Here is a 25,232-nt window from a genome sequence, read left to right as displayed (position 1 = left end):
CTCAGAGTCGGAGAAACCAAGATAAACACAAAGAGAAACTGAGACGGGAGCACCTGAAGCGCTACTGTACGTCCGTTTGTCACCGCTCGCTGGCGAAGCAGCCAAACCCTGCCAACTGGAAACGCACATTTGTTGCCAGGCAACACCGGTGACATCAGCAACCTTCACCCCCCCCCACCCTCCGCTCCTCACTCCTCCCCTGCTTCCCTCCACCCCCTACCAACGCCGCCTGGGTCCTAAAATAGCACACAGATTATTATCAGGCTTCAAACTGGCAGATATTTTCACATATGCACATATAAGGGGAGTGAGTCTGGCTTCTGTCAGGTGGCTTCAACGCAGGCATGTGTGTCTCAGGTAGAGGGGGAGGAGGGCGAGGGTTAGGTGAAGGGGGGGGGGATTCAGTCTTCTATCTGGATCTGTGAGCCGTGTGACAGCAGCAAAAAAAAAAAAAAATGGGATAATGACGTTGAAAGTGCCAAAGGAAGCGTGCGGCGCCGCGTGTCTGCATGGGCTGATGAACCGGGATGAATCAGCAGCGTCACATGACAGGAGGGAGGCTGACAAATGGCCGATCCGGGGCTGCGCGCCGGGGGTGACGAGCTCAAAGGATCACCTCCGGTCTGCATCAGAAGGAAACTAATCTCAGTGTCAAGTACTCCGGAGTGAAAAGTGAAAAATAAAACCGGTGAGATTAGTCCAAAAAAAATAAATAAAAAGCACATATGCGGGCTTGTTAGGACAATGTATGAATAATAAAAACACTTCTAATAAGTGTAGTACACTCTGAGCAGAGGGCTGCCACTTGCTTAGTGCTCGGGGAGCAAGTTGGGGGGGGGGCACAGCCATGGACATGGGGGGGAATCTTTAGACACTCTAACTGCATCTCTAACCACAAGGGTCGGGGAAAAAAATATTCATATGGTAATATATTGTAATACTTTTTCTTCCAATACAACAGGGGTCTTCAATGTTTTTAAGGCTAAGGACCCCAAACTGATGGAGACCCCCACACCTACTATATGTGTTCTATATTACATGTCTTAAATGAGGAATGGGTGAGCCATGCCACAACACTGAGGGGGAAAATTAAAAATACAAAAAAATGTCTAATCAACTAGAGATTTTGTGAACCCCCTGCAGTACCTCCACTGACCATTAGGGGTCACGGACCCCCTGTTGCAGACCTATGCGGTACAATATCGATTCTTAATGCCTCAACATCGATTGAAAAGTCACCTCCACCACCACTTTTTGTTTTTTGACTCAATTTGTCCAACGAATTATCACTGATGCACATATCTACAAAGTCTATTTTAAGCTCTCAGTGAACTACGTAGAATATTGCAATATGCCACAATATCGTAATATCGCGATAACGTATCGTATCGTGATACGTATCGTTCTTGCTAATACCCAGCCCCTGCTAACCACTACTCCACAGCTCCCCAAAATTTGAGCACCAGAATGCAAATAAAAATAGTAAAGTTGTGCAATATAATGAATTCCCCTCAATTAAAACCCTAATGACAATAGTAATTCTAGGCTATGTGCCGCAGTATTTCAAAAGCGCCTTAAAGACTGAAAACCTCCTCTCTGACGTACATGCTCCTCTGAGCTCCTTTATTTTTGAGTCCAGAGCCTTTGCACATATCTGAACATCTTCTTTTGTGCAGCTGCTTCCCAGTCAGATGTGACGGTGCTGCTGTCTGCCAGGTAACGGGGGAAGCCTCCAGGGACGGACGTGGGAAAATGAAACAAGCCCCGAGACGTTTGTTTATTTATTTATTTTTTAATCTTTTCTGTCTGCGGTGAGCCTGACACGGCCGATGAACCGCTTCCAAGCGGATGATAAAACTCTGAAAGAGGAGCTGGAAAACCGCTCTGATAAATAAAAAAGAGCTGCGCGGTGATCGGACAGGCTTCAAAAACGCTGTCAGAGGCCGGTTCAGAAAAATCTAACGCTGTGGCAAAAAGTGCATTTTATTTATTATTGATTTAGCTGTTAGATCTTTCAGCTGCTGATGAGGTTGTCACAGCTTTTAAAGCTAACGCCTTACATACTCTCCTTCTGCTTTAATCATAAGAGCAATTATGAATGTTATCGTAGGTTTTATATAACAGTGAAGTGGTACGTTGCTAACCTGGCTAAATGCCTCTGAAGAAACCCATATTTTTCAGCTTAAATCACCGCCTTCAACTCCTCTTCCCATCATTGTTCGCGGTGCCCCTTTTCTCCCCATCGATTACAGCTTTCGTCTGCTGAATATTACATTTCAGGATTACAGGGCTGCCACTGGGAAGATTTACGAGCGGCCGCACCGGTGATTGATTTTGTTCAATTTCTGCCCATTTTTCAAGTGACGACAAAAAAAATTGGAGCCCTGTGCAAGCGGCATCACCAATATATCAATATTTATAACCGAAAAAAACAAATCAGACGGAGGTAGGGCTTAAAGAGCCGTCAAAAAATGTGAGAAGTGAAGCCAAAAGATGCAAAAGAAACTTTTGACTAATAAGTCTCTGTCTCTCCTTTGCGATGCACACTGTGGAGTAAATGAGCCTTGAATGCTAACCTGCTTTCCATTGACCAAGTTTCTCGTCTTTTTTTTTTTTTTTTTTAGGGAGGGGGGGGCGGGGGGATGGGAAGGGGAAGATGGAGGAGGGTTGTCAAGGCAGCGGCGTTGCTAAAAGTGGCTCTTGATCGATGTCCTGTCTCCGGAGAGACGGTCGAACATCGCACCGTGACACTCCAAACAAGTTGACTCAGAAACTCAGTGCGGACTGGAGGGCACTGCATACACACTCCATTTCTTCTGCCTGACAGGTGCGTACACTTAAAATACAGATGTACACCAATCAGCCACAACATTATGACCAACTTCCTAAAGTTGCGTAGGTCTCTGTTTATGCCTCCAAAACAGTTGTGACTCATCAGAGAATGGACATAGGTCTTCAGGATGTTGTTAGTGGGGGGGTCTTGGGTTGAGGGGAGGGGCCTCAGTGGATCATACCACCGATACTTGATCATGGTGCGTTCCATTTACCTTGGAGGTGGGAAGTTGGTACTGGGAATGACGTCACACCTGAGTTATGAGAGGTTATGAGAAGTCGGAAACCAAGATGGCCGCCTCCATGAAAGCTCTTGCATCGTCCAAATATAGATTGGTGAAAACTTGGTGTTTACCTTTTTTTGGTGCATATTAAAAAAAAATAATAATAATAAATATTCATATTACCTAGTATTATTGCTATAATGTTAAACTAAATTTAGGCTATTTAATTTTAAATGGAACAGATAACTTGAATCAACTCATGAGGTTTTTTTTTACTAGAATTATTTGCAGTGATTAAATCTACAAGACCACACGAGGCAGAAATTTAGAAAAAAGTATTCAAAAGTTTTAATTGTTTAATTTAAATGTAGAAAAAAAACAGTTTGCCACGATGGCGTTTCGTACTGTTTTGGTTTTACCAGGTTGTTGTTTTTAGTGTAACATGTACTTGTAGTGCCCACAGAACACATGAAAAACTACAATTACACTATAACAGCATTTCAGCGTATGTATGTGGAAAAATACTGTCTGTATGACCGATTAAATGCAACAAAAACTAATCAAAAGAGCTAATAATGCAATATTACAGGAGCTTGTAATTACTGTTTACACACGGGGCGGCCATCTTGGAAACTCAGCCCGGGGCGTAGTGAGGATTCTACAACTTTATGTGTAGAAAATCCGACTTCGGGGGATGTTCCAGTTGAAAATTCCAACTCGGAAATTACGACTTCAACACCTTGTGCTGTTCTTTGTGTTTTTTTGAGCTGTTCCTAAACCTGCCGCCATCAAAGAGCGTCGTTGCTAAAGGGTGGGGGCGCCTGGTCTGGTATAGGTGGGTGCAACATGTCCACATGAATGAAAGCCAGGTCCAGCAGAACAATGGACAATGTTATTTACTTCTCCTGTCAGTGCTTTTAATGTTGTGGAGTCTTTTTTGCACTCCACCATTCTGGGAACAAGTCCTGGTAGAACTCGAGGGATGTAAATGAATAGCTCTAATGGCGTGTGCAAATTAAAACGTTTCTCTGCACTGTCTGTATCTTCAAAAGAAAAACTATAAATAATTGAAAGAATATATATGACGTGATACAGTCTCTTCTAGCCCCACATTTGAAGTCAAACAGTATCTGACGCAGGGAAAGATGGCGAGTGATCCACTCTACCGTGAAAGAGCAGCAGAACACATTTGGATTGCAGCACTGGCTGCCAGCTGCCAGTTATTGAGTTTAGCAGGGGGTGAAGAATCCAATGGGATTTACACATCTAGACAGAAATCAAGAGGGCGCCAGAGGTTTTTTTTTTTTATTCCTCCCCTCCGAACTCAATAAATCACCTAGCTCGGATAGCCACAGAGTGTGACAGGATTTTGTTTTGGTGTGTATGTGTGGGAGAAAAGGAAGTGAGATTTAAAGTTGGCTGGTGTTACGAGCGCGCCGGTGTCCGGGTGGAAAAAGAAATGTTGTCACGCAAAACTGGAGCTACAGAGAGACAGATAGGAATCAGCGGCGTCGCTCGACACATAAGATGTTTCCAGGGGGGAAAGTTTGTTTTTAGCCCAAACATATGCACTGACACTGAAGAACTAGCTGAGGTGGAGGCGCAGGTAGGGCGTAATGGGACTTAAACAGAAAAATCACACGGCTGCAAAAAACGCTTGCAAATGTCATAATCCTACGTTTGGCTGCGTGAACCCCTGCCTCTTTTAGCACCATTCGACTCCCACGCCGCTGCTGATATACTCATCCAAAAGCCTTACGCAACAAAAGAGAGAATAGAAACACCACAGAGAGGGAACTCAATGTCATCATTGTTTGATTTTCTCTTTCTATAAGCCGGCTATTGATCAATAACCGCCCGACAGACCTAGCCGTGTCCCGATTCCGGGGTTAGATGAGCACCACCCAAGAGTGACTTCATATGTACTGGACACGAAGTGACACAAACCAAGAAACTACAAGCGTGTTTTTTTGCGTCACCTCCGACCTGATGGAAGGAAAAGTGGTGGGCCCGATGTGCGCCATTAGAAAGGTCATCTCGAATTGAAGACAAGCGGGAAATTGCAGAGATAAGCGCCGTTTACCGGCCGTCGTGACAAATGGCAGGAGCTGTAGAGGGAGAAATGTAATAGACTGTGGGGGTTATGACACGGCCAGGCCACTGAAACACAAGATTCAAGAGTCTTTTCCTGGCTTTGATTATGTGGCCTTTTCTTTGTCGGCTTCACCGGTTACTAAAGGCCAAACACCCGGCATGCAGAGGTGTGTATTAAGCCCTATTCGAAGTACAAATTACACCCCATCAAATTACTTACCCTATTTCTGGAATTATGAATCTATATGAAGCTATAAGTCAAAGTTTGGACACATGTTAGGGTCCAAAGTCAAGATGTAGTCCATTTGGTGAAGGTGGCGCTGATTTAAATACTTCTGGGTCGCTAAGTAATTAACCTCCTGATCAATTTTTGAAAGGAAGTAATTTGTGGAAAAAGTTGTGTCCTCGTATGTGGACACAGGGATTATTTCACTGTATATTATAATAAAGTCACCAATATGTAACAAAACGTAAAACTGAACATGGTTGTGCAAAGACAGAAATGCAAATAATGAATTCCCAATGTCCTCAAACGAGTATTTGCTAATTGGTGAAGCTATAGCTCATTACTATTCATAGAATTAGTTATGTTTCATGAGGTCCACTTTTGTTATGTGTTCGGCTATCATGTTTTTACACCAACTAGTGTCTAGTCATGAAGATGAAAGTCTAAATGAAGCAGAAAAAGCTGCTACAAACCTAAAACTTTAACGTCCCCATATGAGGACGAAGGGTCTCAGCTGGAAAAAACTGTAAAATGCCCTCTGACATGCAGAAAGTAGCAGAGTAAATGCACCATTTGAAACACAGGTGTGGGGGGGATTTCAGATTTGGTAAAACTAATCCGGAGCAAATACGACTTAAGCCTCAAAACTCTAGCAAAGGGAAACTGGCACCCAAATATTTGTTCTTGAAACACAAACTTCGAAGGACTAAGTCCCCGAACTTAAAGGCAGAAGAAGACTTTGTGTGAGCCCTACTGTACAAAAACATCTAAACTCAAGGGGCCGATTTGATGAATCGCATTTTCTATGATATTGCAATATTGACTTCTTCACACTCCAACTGAGCCCGAACAGACCAATCAGCCAAGTGGGCTAATCTGGGCTCAGATCGGCGCGCGCTGCCCCGTGCAAACGTTCAAGGTCGATGGCTCGCCGACGGTCCAACAACACTATTGATTTCATATTTAACACAGAGATTTCATCTTGTCAAGAATTGATCCCGGATCTGTACAGGCAGGATATTACAAAACAAAAAGACGTCCCGTTGGGCTTTTTCACCACATCTGACACATTTAAAATGCGTACATAGGGTGTGGGGCGGGGGGGTTGTTGACTTTATCGAGATGGCACGCTGCCTGGATGCAAGTTTCCCATCCAGGAGGCTAATAAGGTCTTACACATTCAGCAATCAATACAACAGAAGAGAATGCCGGGAGCCTGAGATCGCAATTATATACGCCATTGTCAGGAACCACGGTAGACGTGATGTATACTGGTTTCAACGGAAAGAACTGGAGGGTGTGCACTTGTTGGAAAGCTGCAAACTCCCACTCACGTCTCCAAAACTGAAACCACTGGACCACATTATGGGGCGCGCTTCATCAAAACGATGATCACGACTCACCCGTAATCTAAACAGAAATGATGCACCGAGGAGGCTGATTAACCACAAACTATTTTATTCATTTTTAAAACTAAAAAAAAAAGCCCATTAAGGCCCATTTTTCTGTGCTGTATTCGGATCTATTTATATTTATTTCAATCACCACTAGGACATTAGGATTCAGCCAAGAAAACAAATTGAAACGTGATTCATCATAAAATGAAAGCATGCTTCAGTGGGGAAGCAATTTCTATTTCCACCCTTGAACTGATGGACTATGTACCCAAGATTTTTTTTTTTCTTTTTCCTTATCTCTTCACTAAGCACACAACTTAAGCCTCGCGTTTCTGTTATTCAGTCAGGCAGGGTCTTGTATGGGCACAATGACAATGACATGCCTTGCTAAAATGCTAACGTGGAAAGCGACCAATTAAAACAATTAAGAATTATTGTTATTCTACATTCAGTTATACATCAATCAGGCATAAAATTGTGACTACTGACAGGAGAAGTGAATAATATCGACCGTCTTGTGACAATAAAATGTTCTGCTGGGAAACTTTTGGACCTGGGATTCATTCATGTGGATGTTACTTAGACATGTACCCACCCACCTCATAACAATGACACTCTCGTATCATGTCATACGATGACAATAAAGGCTTTTAATTTCATATAGAAGGAACAGCAGTGCCCCTAGAAGAGAACCCTGAGGAACTACTTGATATTTGTTTTACTACTAAATCAGACTACCAGTTTCTAATACTCATAACGTGTCAAAGTTAACTTGTCGAGTCTGTTTGACTGTTGATAATCAGAGCAAACATCAGTGTCTATGATTTTCTATGATCATTGCGTTAGGATTACGTGGACAGAACAGAGGCCACTCCCCTCAACATATAGTACCCAAAGGCCTTCCCTCACTAACAACATCCTGTTTTGAGACACCACAGGGTCACCTATGTCCATTCTCTACTGAGTCACAACTGTTTTGGAGGCACAAGGGAGACCTACCTTCCCTGAAAAGCTCAGAAACTCAAAGTCTTGACCACTCTGACTGCTTCAGCAGAAATGCTCCAATATCAGAGATACAAGAAATAGGAAGGATTAATCAAAGCGGAAAGCGATAAAATGTGCTTCAAAAGCATGGCAGACTTTTTTTTGAGTTACGCTTTTTACGCTTTTCTCCTCAAGGTCAAGTTAATGTCAGTGAGCTGGTGAAATACTGAAAAGACGGCACTTAAAAATATCTCCCGCTGATAAAGTGAGGACGGGACCGAGTCTGAAAATATCAAGTTCAATTAAATTGTCACGTACAGTTTATGCTAATAAAGCGCCCGAGTTCCTTGAAAGGCTTTCTGTATCACAAGAACTTAATCCCGAAAGTTTAAGGGTAAAGTACTTCTCATTCTATTCAACTGTCAAAATTAAAACTTAATTTGTAGCGTGTGGTGGCTTGACTTCTGTGTGGCGGCCTGACTCTGTTCGGTGACTGATTTAATGCAAATAGGAATTACCGCACAGCTCAGGCAGCGACGTTTAGGGATCAGCTTGCATTTTGTTCGGTTTGCACATTCCTTAAAACGCATGGATCCTGACGAGGCAGTTTCTTAGGTCAGCTTTAAACACAGCGCATTTCCATTTCTGTCTTCACAAAGTAAACATCCTCCCCACCTGTCTGCCACCAGTGATCCAGAACAGGAACTCCGAAGGTCCCCTTTGCCCACTCTAGCGTCTCCACATCGCATCGCTCGCCTGCCAGGAACAACGACCGCATCCTGCAAGGGCACAGAGCACATCTTTCAGCCACCGCAAGAATATCTCCATGCATGCAATGACAAAATAATTTCCTAGTTTGAGCGTTTGCATATCCAGCCCCTTCTGCCCTGAAAGGCTTTATTTTTAGATTTAATGTTTACAACATCAAACTTTTTCCTTCCACCAATGAAGTGTGGAACGTTCGCTTCTTGGATTTATTCTAGTTTTTAAATTTCTATTTATACGAGCAATTCGGTGAGCTGTGCGGCGTCTGAGATCATTTTTTCTTTTTTTTTTTGCTTCATCGCTGCAAGGGTTCTGCACCGTGAGAGACTTGTAAAAAACCAGCTCATATAAATTGTGAAAAACTGTGAGTTCGTACCATAAACCACGCCTGACAACATATCTCGCTGCTTCTGAACGCGACTTAAATCTCCTGCAATCTCTTACGGGAACATTTTTTCGCACAATTACCAGTTTCGCTTTCAGCGCGGCCCTCCAGCCCGTAGCTGTACCATCATTTCCACTCTCAAAGAGCACGGCGCTTAGTCTCTCGGCAGCGATTTCGCTTTTTTACTTCCTTTGAAACTTACATTTTTTACTCATCTCAGAGGGATTTCAAATTGGATGCGGGACTTCCTTCCAGCCTTGGGAAGCTGCTGCTTTTCTGCCGATAGATTCTGCCCTCTGTATGACCTCCCATGCAGTATTGATGTACTTCGAAATCGTAGCTTAGACCGAGACAATAAACTTGTGGAAAGACTTTGAATCTGCCAAATATGACCATCTTTTACAGGTCCCTCCTTGCTCGAGCTTTAGATCCCTATTAGTTTGGACAACTGCTATTCCCTGCGTTCATAAACCCCCCCCCCCCCTCCCCGTGCCCTACTAGTGAACTAAAACACTACCACACCACCTCCAGCCATACTGATTTCTCCCAAATCATTCCCTCCCAAACTCCTTCTGACGGCTGCAAATGGCTGCTCATATCTAATTCAAAACACTGCTGGCTGCTCACTAGAGGCTCCGAGGGAAACTTCAGCCATAAATACAGGCCTGATGCCCCCACAAATGGCCGCTGGTCATTGCTCACTCGCTGCAAACCTCGCTAATCAAAGCCGAAGTGACAAGGCAAGAATATGACAATAAAGAAACAGGCAGAATCAAGCGGACAGTTAATATATCGGACTTGCCAGGTGACCACAAACAAACATTGCTCCATTACTGCTGGATGTGTATTTAAGAATGTGTTTCCTGACAAGTTTGCCATTTCAGCTTAACAGTGGGTAAAGTAAATGCTGCCCTCAGGGTGCTGAAAACAGCAGGCTTAAGGTCAATGGACTCAGAGCAACGTGGTCTGAATAAACTGCTTTGAGCAGGCGGCGCCAAATGCGAAAGAAGCACATCAAGGACGGAACCGCGGGACCGAGCAGCGAACCATCATTCAGACGTCACATTTAGGCCCACAGGAGGTAGGTTAAAGAACACACGTAATGAACTCTCCGTCCTCATATGGCCTTTTTTGTTTTTCCAGGTAAAATGCATTACACTCCCGCATCCGCTTCTGTTGCTTCAATGGCAATTCGTATTCGGGTTTTCTCAATGGAAAGTACGAAAGTACCAAAGTCGCGGGAGGGCAACGGTTTGGCTGCTTTTCAAGCTCATAGACTGAGTCAGTAAATCGCTCATGTAAGCGTCTCATCTGTGGTCTGTTGTCAGGAAGATCTTTAGGAAGTTCACCTACTCAATGTCAAATTTGTTCCCCAAGAATATACTTTATCCTGACTGCTGGTTTTGCCAGAAGGTAAGGTACAACAAAATGAAAGTACAATGACTTAACAAACTACGAATAGCTAAGGATAAAAAGGCAAATACTTTTTTACTGGTAAGTCTGTCTGTGCACAGACTACATGTCAACAAGAAACAATTTTAATACGGTAATGCGCACTTCATGCTTCTGCAGACCCTGTGCAGACCACAAGAGCTGTGATTGGTGCATTTGGTAGTAGCATGTTTCCGCTTTAGTTTTTCCATCTGCTTCTCCACCTCCGCAACTCTCAAATCGATTGTTGTGGATCAATCAAGATGAAACACATTGAGGAAAAGTTAACAGTTAGAAAGTAGAAACAAAAATTAACCAGACTGGCAAAAAAGATGCAGCGCCGACTAGTGTTTAGGTGGCGTCGTTGCAGAGTGAGTCAGACTAACAAGCGCACAAGTATAGATCTTTTGTTATTTACGCACATAGCCTACGCCGTCTATATCTCGTAGAGGCATAAACCGTACTTTAGGCCAGTGATTCTCAACCGGGGGACACCTAGTGGTCCGTGGTGTAATTGCAAGGCTTTAAAAAAGACCATATGACATTTATTGAAAATAGGATTATTTTCCCCAAATGTGACTGAGATGTTTATCTACCTGAACGACCGAGTGTAACAGGATGTTTTCCTGTTTGCATTGTTCAAAGTTGCATGATGCTGTTAATACAAACTTAACATGATCTGCATTCGTTTCAAATTATGAGGTCGCTCCTGTTTCAGTTTCATCCATTTCTTAATAATGCTCTTATTGTGAAACATCTGGAGGTGAAGGTGTTAACTCATTAACCTGGGATCCAGGACCCCAAACAGGTTGAGAACCACTGCTTCAGGCTACACTCTTCTTTTGGAGCATTCATGTTAGTGTGAAGGGCTGCAACAGATCAATATGGAAATGGCTCCACTTAGTAAGTCTCAATAAGTGGATCCTTGTCTGTTCTAACAAGTCGTTCTGTCACTTCAGCGCTGACTAAGTTTTCCCATCTCTGAAATACTTCTGCCAAGGTGTCTGCCTCGTTTGTCACGCTACGTTTTTATAGAGCACCGCTGCAATCCAGGCCTTCAGACAGCCCCGCTGCCAGATGCTCTCTGTATTTTTTCGCCATCCTTGGCAAGAAGCGATATGGCCCGAGCGCATTGATAAGGGTTATTATAGTTGAACAGGCTCTGGAGAGAGTAAATGTCTCGGAGTACGTGAGCCGTTTCAAATTATTGTATGAGGTCTCTCCAGCATGAAATTATGTGTTTGGTAATAAAGCTAAAAAGAGTTTACTGAAAAGGTTTTACTGCATCCATCAACAGACTTTTAATTAAAACTAGGACTATTAGTACTGACGTGTCCATCAAAATTTTATAGGATAGAGCAACATGCACAGAATGCATATCAGTATATTAAGCAGCGGCGTCACAAACACTATGCTTGGAGGAATTTTTTCATATGCCTCTACCGTGCACAATCTAAAGAAATCCTGTTTGGTTGAATTAAACGGGATTAAGCAGAATTAAGCAGGAGTTACTACGAACAAGAAACTTAAAGATTTCTTCAAATCAAAGCATTTTAAATTTCATTAAAATAGTCACGGTGACTCTGAGTATCAAAACAGCACATTTTATCTCGAGCACCTCTCTTCAAAAGGGGGTCTGCCACCCCTAGGGGTCAGTGGAGGTACTGCAGGGGGTCCCAAAATCTTTGGTTGATTAGACACTTTTTTATATATTTTTTTTATTTATTTAATTTAACATATTTTAGTAAAGGGATAAAAAAAAACACTAGGCCAAGTTTGACATATATATATATACACACACACATACAGTAGGTGGCCTGAAAAAAAGAGTAAAACTAGACATTCAGCTGTCACACAGTAAACCATGTTTCAGTGTTACTTTGCAGCCTGTGTCGGTAGGACAGGTTGTCTTGTAATCTTTCACAAACCTGCCTGCACCAAGGGGAAAAGGCACATTAAGAAAAAGAAGGAAAAGAAGTCGCTTAAATGACCGATTATAGCAGGGCCAAAACCGAGAGGAGAAAAGCCACCAACGTTGTGAAGCAGACGTATTGTGGAATACGATCTGTCTGCATGAACGGCATTTAAAAAGGCGGTATACATTCAGCCTGCAGCATCAGAGTTCCTGAATGATTCACCAGGGGCCACAGGTCAGCCGCACTCAGAATTGCTTTATGATTGTGCGCTAAAAGGCATTTTCAGACTGCTGAACTGAATGAAAGAGGTAAACCGACGGCACAAAACCTCAGGTCCCCGTTTCGCTGCTCTGCGCCGAACGATTAACAGACGCGAGCATCTCGACGAGCGTCTGAGTCTCCGGGCCAAGCTAATACCGTGGAAAATGTTTGTTTTTAACTCCGAGGCTACAGACGACCTTTAGTTGCAACGGTGACACCGGGAATATGAGCGCGATACATACTCGAGTAGGCTACAGGGTTTGTTATCAGCCCTGATTAACACCCAACACAGGGTCGAGTTGAAGGTACAAACACGAGCCGTTCGGCGGAGGTGGGAAAGGGCCGCTGTGCAAACAACCCTCAGCAATGATTTGCTTTTACATGCTCCTCCTGCTGTTTCAAAGCTTTGCAACAAAGGATCGCTTTGTGCGTTATATATATGCCTACGTGGAAGGCAGCAGCAAAGACCAACATATACAGGACGGAACAGCTACCAATGACATGGAAAAGACATCGTGAAAGGAGGAGCAGGGGGTGGAGGTGTCGTAACACCATGGTATCATCTCCAGACTGGTCATTGGCAATAAAGCTGAGCTATGGTCTGATGTAGGCTGGTTTATACATTACATATTATGGCCGGCGTGAACTGACACTATGCTCAACTTGAAGGCAGATATCTAGTTGTCCTCTCTCCTCAAGAAGTTCATCGGAAACTCAAGATAAAAACAGGATTCATCTCTGTTTCAGAACATGCATCACAGTCACATAGATCACAGAGAAACAAGCTAACGTGTTTGCATAAAATAATTAAATCTTTACCAGCCAGCGTTACTTTTACCGTCAAAAAGAATTACCGTCAGTTTAGCACTCGTCTCCACGGTGCAGCCCTAAAAGGACTTCCTTCATTTTTTTATTTTTAATACTGTTAAAAGTGTTGCCATCTACCTGGTCAGAGGATATTTCTTTCCAGCTGCAGCTTGGGGATCCTGCTGGCGAATGGCTCGGATGGCGGTGGGCGCCGTGAACATGGAGGAGACCCCGTGTTCGGACAGGACGCGGAAGAACGCCCCGGCGTCTGGAGTCCCCACGGGTTTACCCTGCAACCAGACAGCACAGCAACACCTGGTTAGCTTACAAAATGTAATGAGTAGGTAAATGTCAACAGACCAAATTCATCAGGACAATATGTGCACAATGTTCCACAGTGCAAGCTACAAAAATATTCACAGAGCAGCTGTTTTACACGGAGAGGCTCAGGCTGGAAGGCTGCCTTCAAGACAGATGGGACAGAAATCCGTGGATTACAAAATACAGTTGTACTATATGAGATACAAGCAAAAGGAGCCCACAGGCCTCCAACGGCAATCCTCCAACCATCCTGGCCCAATGCTGAGAAGACAAGTGCAGATGAGTAAGAACGGTGAACAGCAACCGTGAGTTATTGCCATCATTTTTTCTCTGGATAAATATTTGTGGCTGCGTACGGATCAGAGAAAGAAAAATTGGAAACGGCTGGCACCATCGAGCCTGAAGATAGATGGGCTGTTGGAACGGGAGCCACGTGGAAACAACCAGCGTAGCTGAAGTCGAACATTCATTTACGGAAAGGCAGATTAATTCATCGCCCAACAGCTTCCATGATACAGAAAAACACGGCGCTAATGTAATCAGCGGCCCTCGTCATGAGAAATACACCGTACAACGGGGTACAGAGAGATCAACAGACTGGGCTGCCTCGTAGGCCTTTGTTAGATGTATAATACAGAGCCTGCACTGAGACCGTACTCCACTAGCAAATATTTAATAGACTATAGAAAACACACATCCATGCTGGATATGTTTCATTAACCCATGCTTGTTCCTTCCTCCTCTAGAATAAGTATTTGTGGGTTTGTTTTCCATTATTTTTAGTAAAACTGGTCTTCAAAACGGGACCTTCAGAACTGGCAACTTATTAGGAAATAAGGTAGGTAGATAGCTACCTATCTATTAAGTAGGTAGGTAGGTAGCTAGCTATTAGGTAGCTAGCTAGCTAGCTAACTGGCCATTAAGTAGGTAGGTAGCTAGCTAGCTATTAGGTAGGTAGGTGGGTAGAATGGTAGGCAGCTAGCTATAACGTAGGTAGCTAGCTAGCTAACTAGCCATTAAATAGGTAGGTAGATAGCTAGGTATTACGTAGGTAGGTAGCTGCTAGCCAGCTAGGTATTAGGTGGGTAGGTAGCTTATAGGTAGGTAGGTATTACTTAGGCAGGTAGCTGCTACCTAGCTAGCTATTAGGTAGGTAGGTAGGTAGGTAGGTAGGTAGGTGGGTAGGTAGGTAGGTGGGTAGGTAGCTGCTAGCTAGGTATTAGGTGGGTAGGTGGGTAGGTGGATAGGTAGGTAGGTAGGTAGGTAGGTAGGTAGGTAGGTAAGTAGGTAACTGCTAGCTAGCTAGGTATTAGGTGGGTGGGTAGGTAGGTAGGTAGGTAGGTAGGTAGGTAGGTAGGTAGGTAGGTGGATAGGTAGGTAGGTAGGTAGGTAGGTAGGTAGGTAGGTAGGTAGGTAGGTAGGTAGGTAGGGCACTGGCGACAACGGTATTATAGAACATGTCCAGCAGCTTCTGGCAGATATTAAAACAATCTTAGCCTCCTGAGGAAACAGACACAGCTCTGACTTTTTTGACTTTTTTTTGTGTACAGAGTCTATGATTACAAAGGCCCACAGAGAACAAAGACGTAAGAGTTGTGAAATTGAAATGGTAAACAACGTTTAACCTAAATATGACAACTGACACTGCATTCCTATATCTATAGTAATGTACCTGCCAAACATAGAGTGAGTGAAATGTTGAAAAGACGAACACCACCACCACACAGAAATTCTGTTGTTTACAAGAATGATGAAATCAAGTTGAGTTTAAATAAAATAATAAATGACAGCGACGAACAGAAGAGCTGACTTTATTACATTCATCATAATCCGGTGGTGATTGTAGTACTTTCCTTATTGGCGCAATTAACGTTGATAAGATTTCGCACAACTAAAAATAGATCAACTCAAAACACCATATGCAACATAAGCATTGTGCAAGCTACAATTTCTTTTTATAGCACGTGTGCAGGTGACACACAGAGAGAATTAATGAAGAAGAAGAAGAAAAAAAAAAAGGAGAAATAGAACTGAACTTTGTCTGAATGCAGCAGCGAGAGTAAAAAAACATGGCGACGGGGTGAAAGAGTTCACCAGCTGTGTCCCACACCACTAAACTGCTGCCTAACTAAATATGGCTGGATTCACCTAGATGAGCCAAAGGCAGACAAACAATAAAAAATGAGATGCACAGCTTTGGAAATTGCAGATTTTCAGTCTGCAGACTGTTGGTTGGTTTATTTCTGATTCTAAACTTTGCCTGCAGGGACGTACCTCATAGAGAATTGTGCTGTTGCCATGAAGCAAAGGGGCGTAGCATATGTAGGAATGGCCGACAACCCAGCCCAGGTCTGACGCTGCCCACCACACCTGCAAACAAATGATGGATATACAGTATGCGCTGTATCACTTTGCACAAACCGAGATCTGCATTAAGAACATCCTAAAATTATCACTGCATGCTCAAAAATACGAGGCCACTATAAATGTAAATCAACGTGTAAATGATGAATGTTCATAAAATACAACACGCAGATCTTATGGATTCAATGGTAATCCGTCTTTCTGTTGACTGCATGATCTTTGTGCACAAGCCGCCCTAACTCAGGGGAGGATGTTTTATTGCCTTACATCGCCAGGACTGAGTCCATAAATATTTGACATGGTCCATTTCAGCATCACAGCGTAGCCCGCGGTGTCTCGCTCGACGCCCTGGCGGACAAGATAAGAAAATGACAGGGTTAGTGGCAGGCGTGGCATCAAGTGCAGAGGTTTTTATATCTTTATTTGAAACGTGAACGTTTCTGAAGGGCATGCACGTGACGTCACAGCCGGCAGAAGTCTCCATGGTTACGGGCACTGAGTGTCAAAAAGTGACGGTTGAACATGGAGATTAGCAACATTAGTTTGAAACATGGGATTTAATAAAAGTTAAAAAAAAAAAAAAACAACAAGAAACCTGGTGTGGTGTCAGTTAATATTCATTTATGCTGTATTTTTTAATGAAGTCATACCTTAAGTTACTTCCTATGTTACGTTCTGGAGGGACGTAAGATAGGTTCGTGGATATTGTTGTTTTGGCGTAGTTACGGCTGTAACTATTTCAGTTTCAACAATAAATAACAATAAAATAGTAAACGGAATATTTGCGATCACTCCTCGTCCCCCTTTTAGCGTCCGGTCGGATGCTACAGTTTTGTTTGGCTAACGTTACTTCCCCGTAAAGCTCCTAGCGTTAGCATCTTTTATTTAGCAATATTTATCATAGTCGAAATGATCTGAAACTGTTTTGGAAATTTTCCAAATACATACTAGTTCGTACGGATCATTGTCGATTCCAGTTGTCCTTAATTTGATCTGATAATCCACATTATTCCCGGTGTCGCTGCATTTACTGATACATTTCATCACGTTTTTGCCACTCAGAGGGGCGTGGCCCCAGACAGGAAGTGACGTCATTACATACCCTCTATATCTGTCTATACTAGTTGACGGTGGTGCTGGAAGAATTTTGAAAAGTGTGGTCAGGTCCAAGAGTAAAGAGATTTCTACTAAAAGTTATGATCTTTCTTCAGCTATAACTGATAATTCACTGCAACAAAAAAAATAATAAAAACACCACTATTAAACCCAGGTCGGGCAGGAGGAAAGTTTATATCATTTTATATCGTCTGTTGGTCAAAGATAAAATGATGGTATTTGAAGGTGAGTTTTTTTTTTTTTTTTTTCATTTGAAAATGGCTTGAGGGTAATTCCTCCTGCAGGAGCTGGAGCTGCTGCTACTGCTGCTGCTGCTGCTGCTGGGGAAATATTCTCTTATTTATATCACAGTGATGGTGTTTAGATTGGGCCTGGGTTGTTTAGCGAAATCAAAGATGGGATGAGTCACGCAGAAACTTCGTGCAGCATTTAGACCAAAAACAGCAAGTCCTATAAATCTGCAAAAGATAAAAGTCTGCATGAGATCTATTCAGACCTGGTATTAACATGCATCGTTAATGATCTCATTGCAAGCGGTTAGCTCCAGTAAACCATTGATGGACCATCTATTCAACTAGTGTCCTCAGCGTATGTGGAGTTTTGAATCATTCAGAAGATCAATTTTTTTTTAATGATGGGTAATGATTAACCTTAGCCCTGCATCCTCATACAGGGACATTAAGTTTTGGGTTTGTGGCAGCTTATTCTGCTTCTTTTAGACCCGTTGTTCCCTTAAGAACAAGGACAAGGACGATTTAGTCCTCCATCTACAGGTGCAAAGTGTTGATATTAGCAGGTGTATAAACGTGACACCGTTCATTTCAGCATATTCATTCTGCAGCGATCCAAAAATGTACAAAACCTCATCAAATTTACAGTTGTAACTTGTTTATTTATGATTATTAACTTTTCTAGCTTAATATGACAAACAAATTTAACAAATTCTATAAATAGTAACGAGCTATAATGTCATTGTTTGCAATTCTGCTTTTGCTTCTGTTTAGGTCTTAACAATCTCAAATACCTTGGAGAAATTAAAACAACCCCTAGAGGGTCCACGGAGGTACTGCAACGGGGGTCACAAAATCTTTGGTTGATTACACATTTTTACGTATTTTTATTTTTTTAATTTCCCCCCACAAATTTAAATTTCTTTAAATACACATTAACATGACTAACATATTTTAGGAAAGAGATAAGGGATAGCTTAATACTGAATGCAAAATGATAATAATAATAATGTATATTTCAACAACTTTTGTTCTTGTAGCTGTTAACTAAACTATAATATAAATAAAATGAGCTGTGATCTGGTACCGTGCTCGCTTGTTATTAGATCACCCTGGAGACATGTTAATATCAGGTCCAAACAACGACTTCTTAAACTTTTCACTCCTGTACCTTTGGCGTCCCGGTGGTCCCAGATGTGTAGAGCACATACAGAGGATGGTTGGAAGGCAGAGGAACGCAGTCGTGTGGCCGAGCGGTGGCCATCTCCTCATCCCAGTCCAGACTCAACTCAGGACCCAATGATACCTTCTCCTGCAAGACAGAAAAAGACATATGATATCACTACGGGTAGGAAAAAATATCGATATGGCAATATCGATGAGCGATTAACAACCCTTACGTCCCCTCTGCTGCTGACTTTTTTCTCATTTTCAAAAAGTTTTTGATTTCATTAAGTTTCAATCAAACTGCCTGTCTAAAGAAGAAAAAAAAAAATTCTTCTTTCATTACCAAGATTAAAATATGATCAATCTCGCCGAGGCATCCAGCAGAAACTCAAGCGTTTTGAAATGCGCTGCTTTTTACTCACTCGCCGCGTCTTGATTACCGAATGAAGCAAGTGATAAAGCAGCTGGAGTGGTGCTTCACGTCATTTTATGGGTCTGAGATTTTAGCAAACGTCCCATCCAGAGATATAAGCCCCGTCCGGCACGTAGAGATATTTCCTAATTATTCCAACGTTTAAGACTAGAGGGACCAAACCTGACCAAATAAATGATGAAGTCCATTTAATTACACCACAGAGCTGGACAGAATCTAATTGAAACATGCGTGGCAGTAATTTAATTTGAGAGGTGCAACTACTGTGCTATGAAATTACTTAGCAAAACGGTTTATATACACCGATCTGCCACAACATTATGACCACGGGAGAAATAAACAGCATTAAACATCTTGTGACATTTCAATCTTCTGCTGGGAAACATCTTGAACTGACACTTATATGAATTTTACTTAGACATGTAGCACCCACCTAGAACAGACAAGGCACCCCCACCCCATAGCAATGACACTCCTTGAAGGAGAAAGCCCTGCTGAAAAGTATTTCCACTGACGGGTAAAGTTTTCAGTTATCGACTCTTCTGGATTCACGCTGTGAACGGGTACCAAACCAAATGAGTAAATACGGGACATCATCAGCATGACACAGCTCATTCAGTTTTATCCTTGCTGTTTGGATGAGCACCAAAGCTGAAAGCTGGAGTGTTCTTGTTCCAAAACAGCCCTTACATAAGTTTTACCAAAAAAAAAAGAAAAAGAAAGAAAAAAAACAAGCTTTAATAAAACGTGTTCTGCATGGATGGGTGTTTTGCACAGATGCATCAGATTATTACAGGCAATTTGGCTTTTCCCTTTGAGTCCACTACATGTTGGCGACAAATACGATGTCCGAGTCCTAAAAGGGAGTCTGTCTGCTGATTATTATGTGGTGCGGTGTGTCTCTTTTGCAGAGGGTTCCAGATTAGGTTTAATTACGCATGCTGTTTTTCCACTTTCTTCAACCTCTCATGCACCGAATGCAGGCTTCCGCACTCTTGTAAATAATAACTTTTCCCCACATGAGGTTTGACGAGCAACAGAGCAAGTATCAAAATTATTATCATTACAGAAATATTGTTTCTGACAAGACAGAGCCGCATGTTGGTAGAAAAATCACTGCTTATTCTTTAAACAAAATTGTCAGTCATACATAAACTATGCATTTATCTAGTGACACTGATCAGGCATAACATTATGACTGGTTGTGAATGCTTGTTAGTGGGGGCGCCTTTGGGTCCTAAGGGTTGAGGGGAGGGGCCTCTGTCCATGTAATTTTAATGCAATGATTCCACTGATTCCACGTGCAGTAAATCTCATCTTGCACTTTCTATTTGGTAAATCATAGACATGTTTACTCTGATTAATTATCAACAGACTCAACACTTTAACCTTGACGTGTTGTGAACTCATAGTCTGATTTCTTAACAAATCACTTGTATCGGTTCCTCAGGGTTCTCTTCTAGGGCCACTGCTGTTCCTTTAATATGATAAATATGAAAAGCCTTTGTTGTCACAGTATGACATGACTGGTCACTTTCTACCGCTCCACCATCGAGAGCGCATTGACGCAGTGCATCTCCCTGAGGTACCGTGGCTCTGCAGAGGGAGACAAAAATGGCCGAGAAAACCATCGGCCGCACTCTGCCCAACCCGGGAGGACATCTCTACCTCCCGCTGCCCCTGCAGATCCAAAAAGGCTCTAAAGGACAGCTCACACCTTGGCCACAGACTGTTTTCTCTCCTACTGTCTGGCAGAAGTCTCAAAACTCGGACAAATAGACTCCAAAACAGTTTCCACCCCCTGGGCAATCACACTTATCAACCACAGCAACTAGATCTTTATAACACTGTGAAATGGTGCTACTCCTTTCTGGGAGAATTTCTGTCTCTCTCTCTCTTTTTTTTCTTTTTTTTTTTAAGTTTATTCATTATTATTCTGAATGCATGCCTGTGTAGATGTTTCTGTTGTCTTCTTAACCTAGCTTCAAATAGAAGATCCTCAGGTTCTCAGTGCCTCAGGTTTGTTCCAGTGCATCCCACAGATACTTGGTCAGTTTGGAGTTTAGTGAATTTGAAGGCCAGATCAACACCTTGTGCTTTTTTTTTTGAGTTGTTCATAAGGATGAGGATTGCTGCTGCCATCAAGGAGTGTCACTGCTATTGGGTAGATGTGTCTGGTCTGGTCTAGGTGGGTGCTACATGTCTAAATAACATGTACTTGAATGTATGCCAGGTCCAAAGGTTTCCCAGCAGAACACTGAGTTGTCACAAGAAGGTCAACATTATTTACTTCTCCTGTCAGTGGTCATAATGTTACGCTTGATCAGTGTATAGTCATGTGCTGTATTCTACAAAGCGCAGGCTGTTTCCAGACTTGATGCATGTTCTAATCTATATTTACACCACCGATACAGTTTTATCTTTAATTTGTAATACGATCTTACCACCGACAATAATCCTTTTAAATCTAACTCCATAAAAAAATCAGCTCAGTAATGCAGTAACCCCTATTCTTGGGGAAACCTCCCAGAAGCATCATTATCATGATTAAACTAATCTGTTTTACATATGATTTCCATTTTGTACATGCATTCACATTCTGTTACAAAAACCAGCACAATGCCACGAGGTTTGTGCTGCTTTGCCCTTCTTACCATGTTAGGCCGATTGTAGATGAGGACTTTAGAGGGCTTGTAAGAGCTCAGCTCCAAGGCCTTCTTCACCAGAGGGATGTACTCTACCCTCCTGCCTGGCTCGATGCCAAATGAGGCTGTAACCATCAGCTTGGGCTGGAAAAAAAAAAAACAAAAACGAAAAGAACATTTTAGGATTTGATTGTGTTAAAATTAATGTCAGCGAGCGTGAATCATCATGAAATCTTTCCGCAGCTAAATTAGAAACAGATTCTCGTGCTAATCATATTTGTTTTGCTGCATGTTTAAACAGGGTATTAGCAATATGAGTCTGGTGCCTGGAGTAGAACGTCGCTCTCGAGACATTCATGGAGAAATTCCTGCAGAATCAGTAGTAGAGGTGGGTACCGGCAAGGACTTCATGATACGATACGTATCACGATACTTGAGTCACGATACGATACATATTTACGATATTATAATATTGCGGTATACTGCAATATTCTACATAGTTCACTGAGACATTTTAATTGTAGCTTAAAATACATGTTGCATGTATGTACATCAGATGACAGTCACAATTAATTGGACAAATTGGGTCAAAAAACATTATTAATTTAAATTATATATTTCCAATTTATTGCACTTGTACAGAAAAAGTGGTGGTGGAGGTGTGGAAGTCGTTCATGATCGGCCCAAAACATGACTTTTTCTTTCTTTTCTTTTTTTAAAATCGATATTTTTTTCCAACCCCTAACCAGTAGCATTAGATTACATAGACACAAAGGAGATGACGCCAAACTGGCGTAGGCAGTTCTGGAAACTAGAAACAAGCACATTTTTAAAGTCACTGAGTACGGAGTTTCACCACTGTGTTCTAAAGTTACTACTGATGCAAAGGCCTTTCCTGTGAAGAAGCTAAAGGCAATAAAATCATTACACCTCTGCGGGGTCCCCCAGGGATCAATTCTGGGCTCTCTACTGTTCTATGTTACCTCTGGGGAGGCGTATTTAGGAAACATGGTATTCCTTTTCATTGCTTTAATTTTCTCTCTGATTGGTTAGCTCATTTCCCCTAGTGGCAGATAAAAGGCATTACAAGCAATACCGAAAAAATCACTCACTTGCCTCTAATGTATTTAATCTGAATTGCACAGACAGATTCATTTTCTAACAAGAGTGATTGTACCTATTGACTGGAAAATAATTAAATTCCCAGTATTTCAATATTAACTATTCACAAGCGCAACCTCAGTGACTAAGAGTTTCAAAACATCATCAAGTAGCTACGAAATGCTAAATATTTATGACATTTCCTTTCATTTATACCTGTATAATTTATATCTGTATAAACATGAGATTTAACAGAAATTTTATTATTGTAAGAAACATTCCCTGTCACGGCTTGTTCATTAATTCGTCCGCTACCATATTGGAAAGTCTCAGTGGCAAGCCAAGTGCGTTTCATTGTCAATGATTCATTTTGAGCTCAATGAAACTGGGAAGCCTCAGGCACCTTTTAGCGCCGAGATATTTTAAAGGATGTATGGCGCACACGTCTAATGGTACATGAAAATTGGACTTGTGAAATGAATGGTTGCAGGCACATTAATCAGACTGTTTCAAAGCGATGCTCATCACATCATCCCGTACTCCATTTTTTAATGAGTGTGCTGACTTAATCGTGTTGGCCTGTTGTCGTGGCTCAAAGGAAAGATCGATACCAGCCACAAGTTGAATAATGGTGATTCCTAACCTTGGCGTGATTGATGCGGACGGAAAGCTCTTTGGAGGCGAAGCCGCCAAAGATGAGGCTGTGTGGGGCGCCGATGCGGGCGCAGGCTAACATGGTGAACATGGCCTGGGGAACCATGGGCATATAGATGACCACAAGATCCCCTTTCTGCACCCCATTCTTCACCAAGACCCCTGCTAGCCTGGACACCTGGGTAGAGACACAGAGGGGAGGATGCTTCAGTAAAGTCAGTTTTTCAAAAACAACATATCACACTGAAAGTTTATTGTGTATTTTACATGCAAAGGTCTATTTTTGTCCATTTATAGGACATTTTGTTTATAGTAAATAGCATTGAGTCTCATTTACGCTGAAACATGCGTCCAGATTTCGATCAAGCTCATTATTTTCCTTTCTTTCTTCAGTCATGTTTTTCTCTGCCCTCTATGCTTGGGGGCAAGTCTAGAAAAAAAAATTCAACAGCTGTCTAAGATGAATGTTGGAAAGTGTGTTTACTGTCATAGCAACACTGACTATTTCTATCTTTTCTCCACACACCCTGACAGTCCAGACAAGGTTTCAACAATATGACTGCACGTAGTCCACACAGCTCTTTGTGCTGTTCACTTCTGAGAGTTCTCATTTTAATAACACCATTTACCTGGTCCTGAAGTTCCCTGAACGTGATGATCTGCTTGGTCCCGGTCACAGGGCTGTCGTAAATGATAGCAGGCTGCTCACCGCGGCCGCTTTCTACGTGACGGTCCACGGTATTGTAGCACATGTTCAGCTTTCCCCCGACAAACCTGACGGAGACACACACCTTCAAGCAACAACTACATGCATGTGTAAACATGTATACACTGCCAGTTTCTAACACAATTCTAACACCGTGTAAATTTGTGTGGTAGGGTCCATTTGTTTTGGTCAAAAATTTAACATAAATTGATTAAGCCAACTCAGGCAAAAATATATACACAAATACATTTGCCTGTGTGACACCAAATCAATGTCCTTCATGAGGCAACAGCCTCAGCTTATTCTTGTGCTGTGCATATGGATAAAGAGCAGCAAGCAGGTTGAGCAGATGGTGTCTGGGATCTGCTGTTTTGGGGGGACCCAGAGAGACAGGCTTGCTGGGTCTTTCAATTTAACCGCAACAGATTCAGACAGCGGCTCAAGCTTCCCGGCAAAAACAATAGACGTCATAACAACTGCCAAGCCCACTCACAAAACTATCCAAAGAAAAATAATTTCCCCTTAATCCTCGGTGCAGGAAAAGTGTGAGGGAGTATGTGGGCTGATGCAACTGTCAACATGCCCTTTAGTTTTTGCTTTTATAAATAGTGTGTGCATCCTCCAATTTATTTTCACAAGAGGTATTTCTATTATAAGTCATATCTGGCAGCATTCAATGCAATGTAAAAGAGGTTAAATTTGTTGGCAAGATGCATAGAGGAGGAAAAGATACTGGGAAAACGGCAGCAGCAGTTATGGAGAATTGGAGAACTTTGTCCCACTTTGTCTCTCACCAGATTATAGTGTTGTTCCCTTTTGCTTTTGTGGTAGCTGATAAGTTAACATAAGCTAACTGTTATGCTAGCTCAACACCTAACTAAAATATATAAATGGAAGACAATTTTCAGGGAAAAAAGTTTGGACACATCTTCTCATTCAGTTCCATGAGAAGCTGTGTCTAAACTTTTGACTAGAAGAGTATATCAAACAAATATTGGTATTAATTTGGCCAAACAAAGATGGCGACCGGAAGAGGACACTCGTTGTTTTCACCTGATGCTTTGTTTTTTTAAATTGCCATTGAGATTACTTGTGTATCTTCATGCATTCAGATTTATTTATTTATTTATTTTTTTTTTTACAATTACTTTGTGTTTCAGTTAAAACCTTTTA

General features: G+C 42.1%; 1 protein-coding gene across 1 annotated transcript in view; it reads right to left on the bottom strand.

Moving 5' to 3' along the window:
- The window catches only part of acss3 (acyl-CoA synthetase short chain family member 3), a 41,116-nt gene that overhangs the window by 14,905 nt on the left and 979 nt on the right, over positions 1 to 25,232 (bottom strand). The window contains exons 2-9 of the mRNA XM_047575244.1: positions 23,983 to 24,127; positions 23,343 to 23,531; positions 21,608 to 21,742; positions 18,525 to 18,665; positions 16,275 to 16,355; positions 15,918 to 16,013; positions 13,461 to 13,612; positions 8,433 to 8,536 (exon numbers count right to left, since the gene is read on the bottom strand). Of these exons, the coding sequence (XP_047431200.1) occupies positions 8,433 to 8,536; positions 13,461 to 13,612; positions 15,918 to 16,013; positions 16,275 to 16,355; positions 18,525 to 18,665; positions 21,608 to 21,742; positions 23,343 to 23,531; positions 23,983 to 24,127 (1,043 nt within the window). The remainder of the gene's footprint in view (positions 1 to 8,432; positions 8,537 to 13,460; positions 13,613 to 15,917; positions 16,014 to 16,274; positions 16,356 to 18,524; positions 18,666 to 21,607; positions 21,743 to 23,342; positions 23,532 to 23,982; positions 24,128 to 25,232) is intronic.

This window comes from Mugil cephalus, chromosome 22, assembly GCF_022458985.1.
Source record: "Mugil cephalus isolate CIBA_MC_2020 chromosome 22, CIBA_Mcephalus_1.1, whole genome shotgun sequence".
NCBI lineage: Eukaryota > Metazoa > Chordata > Actinopteri > Mugiliformes > Mugilidae > Mugil > Mugil cephalus.
The sequence above is the reverse complement of the archived record's forward strand: the minus strand, read 5'-3'. Positions and strand labels throughout refer to the sequence as shown.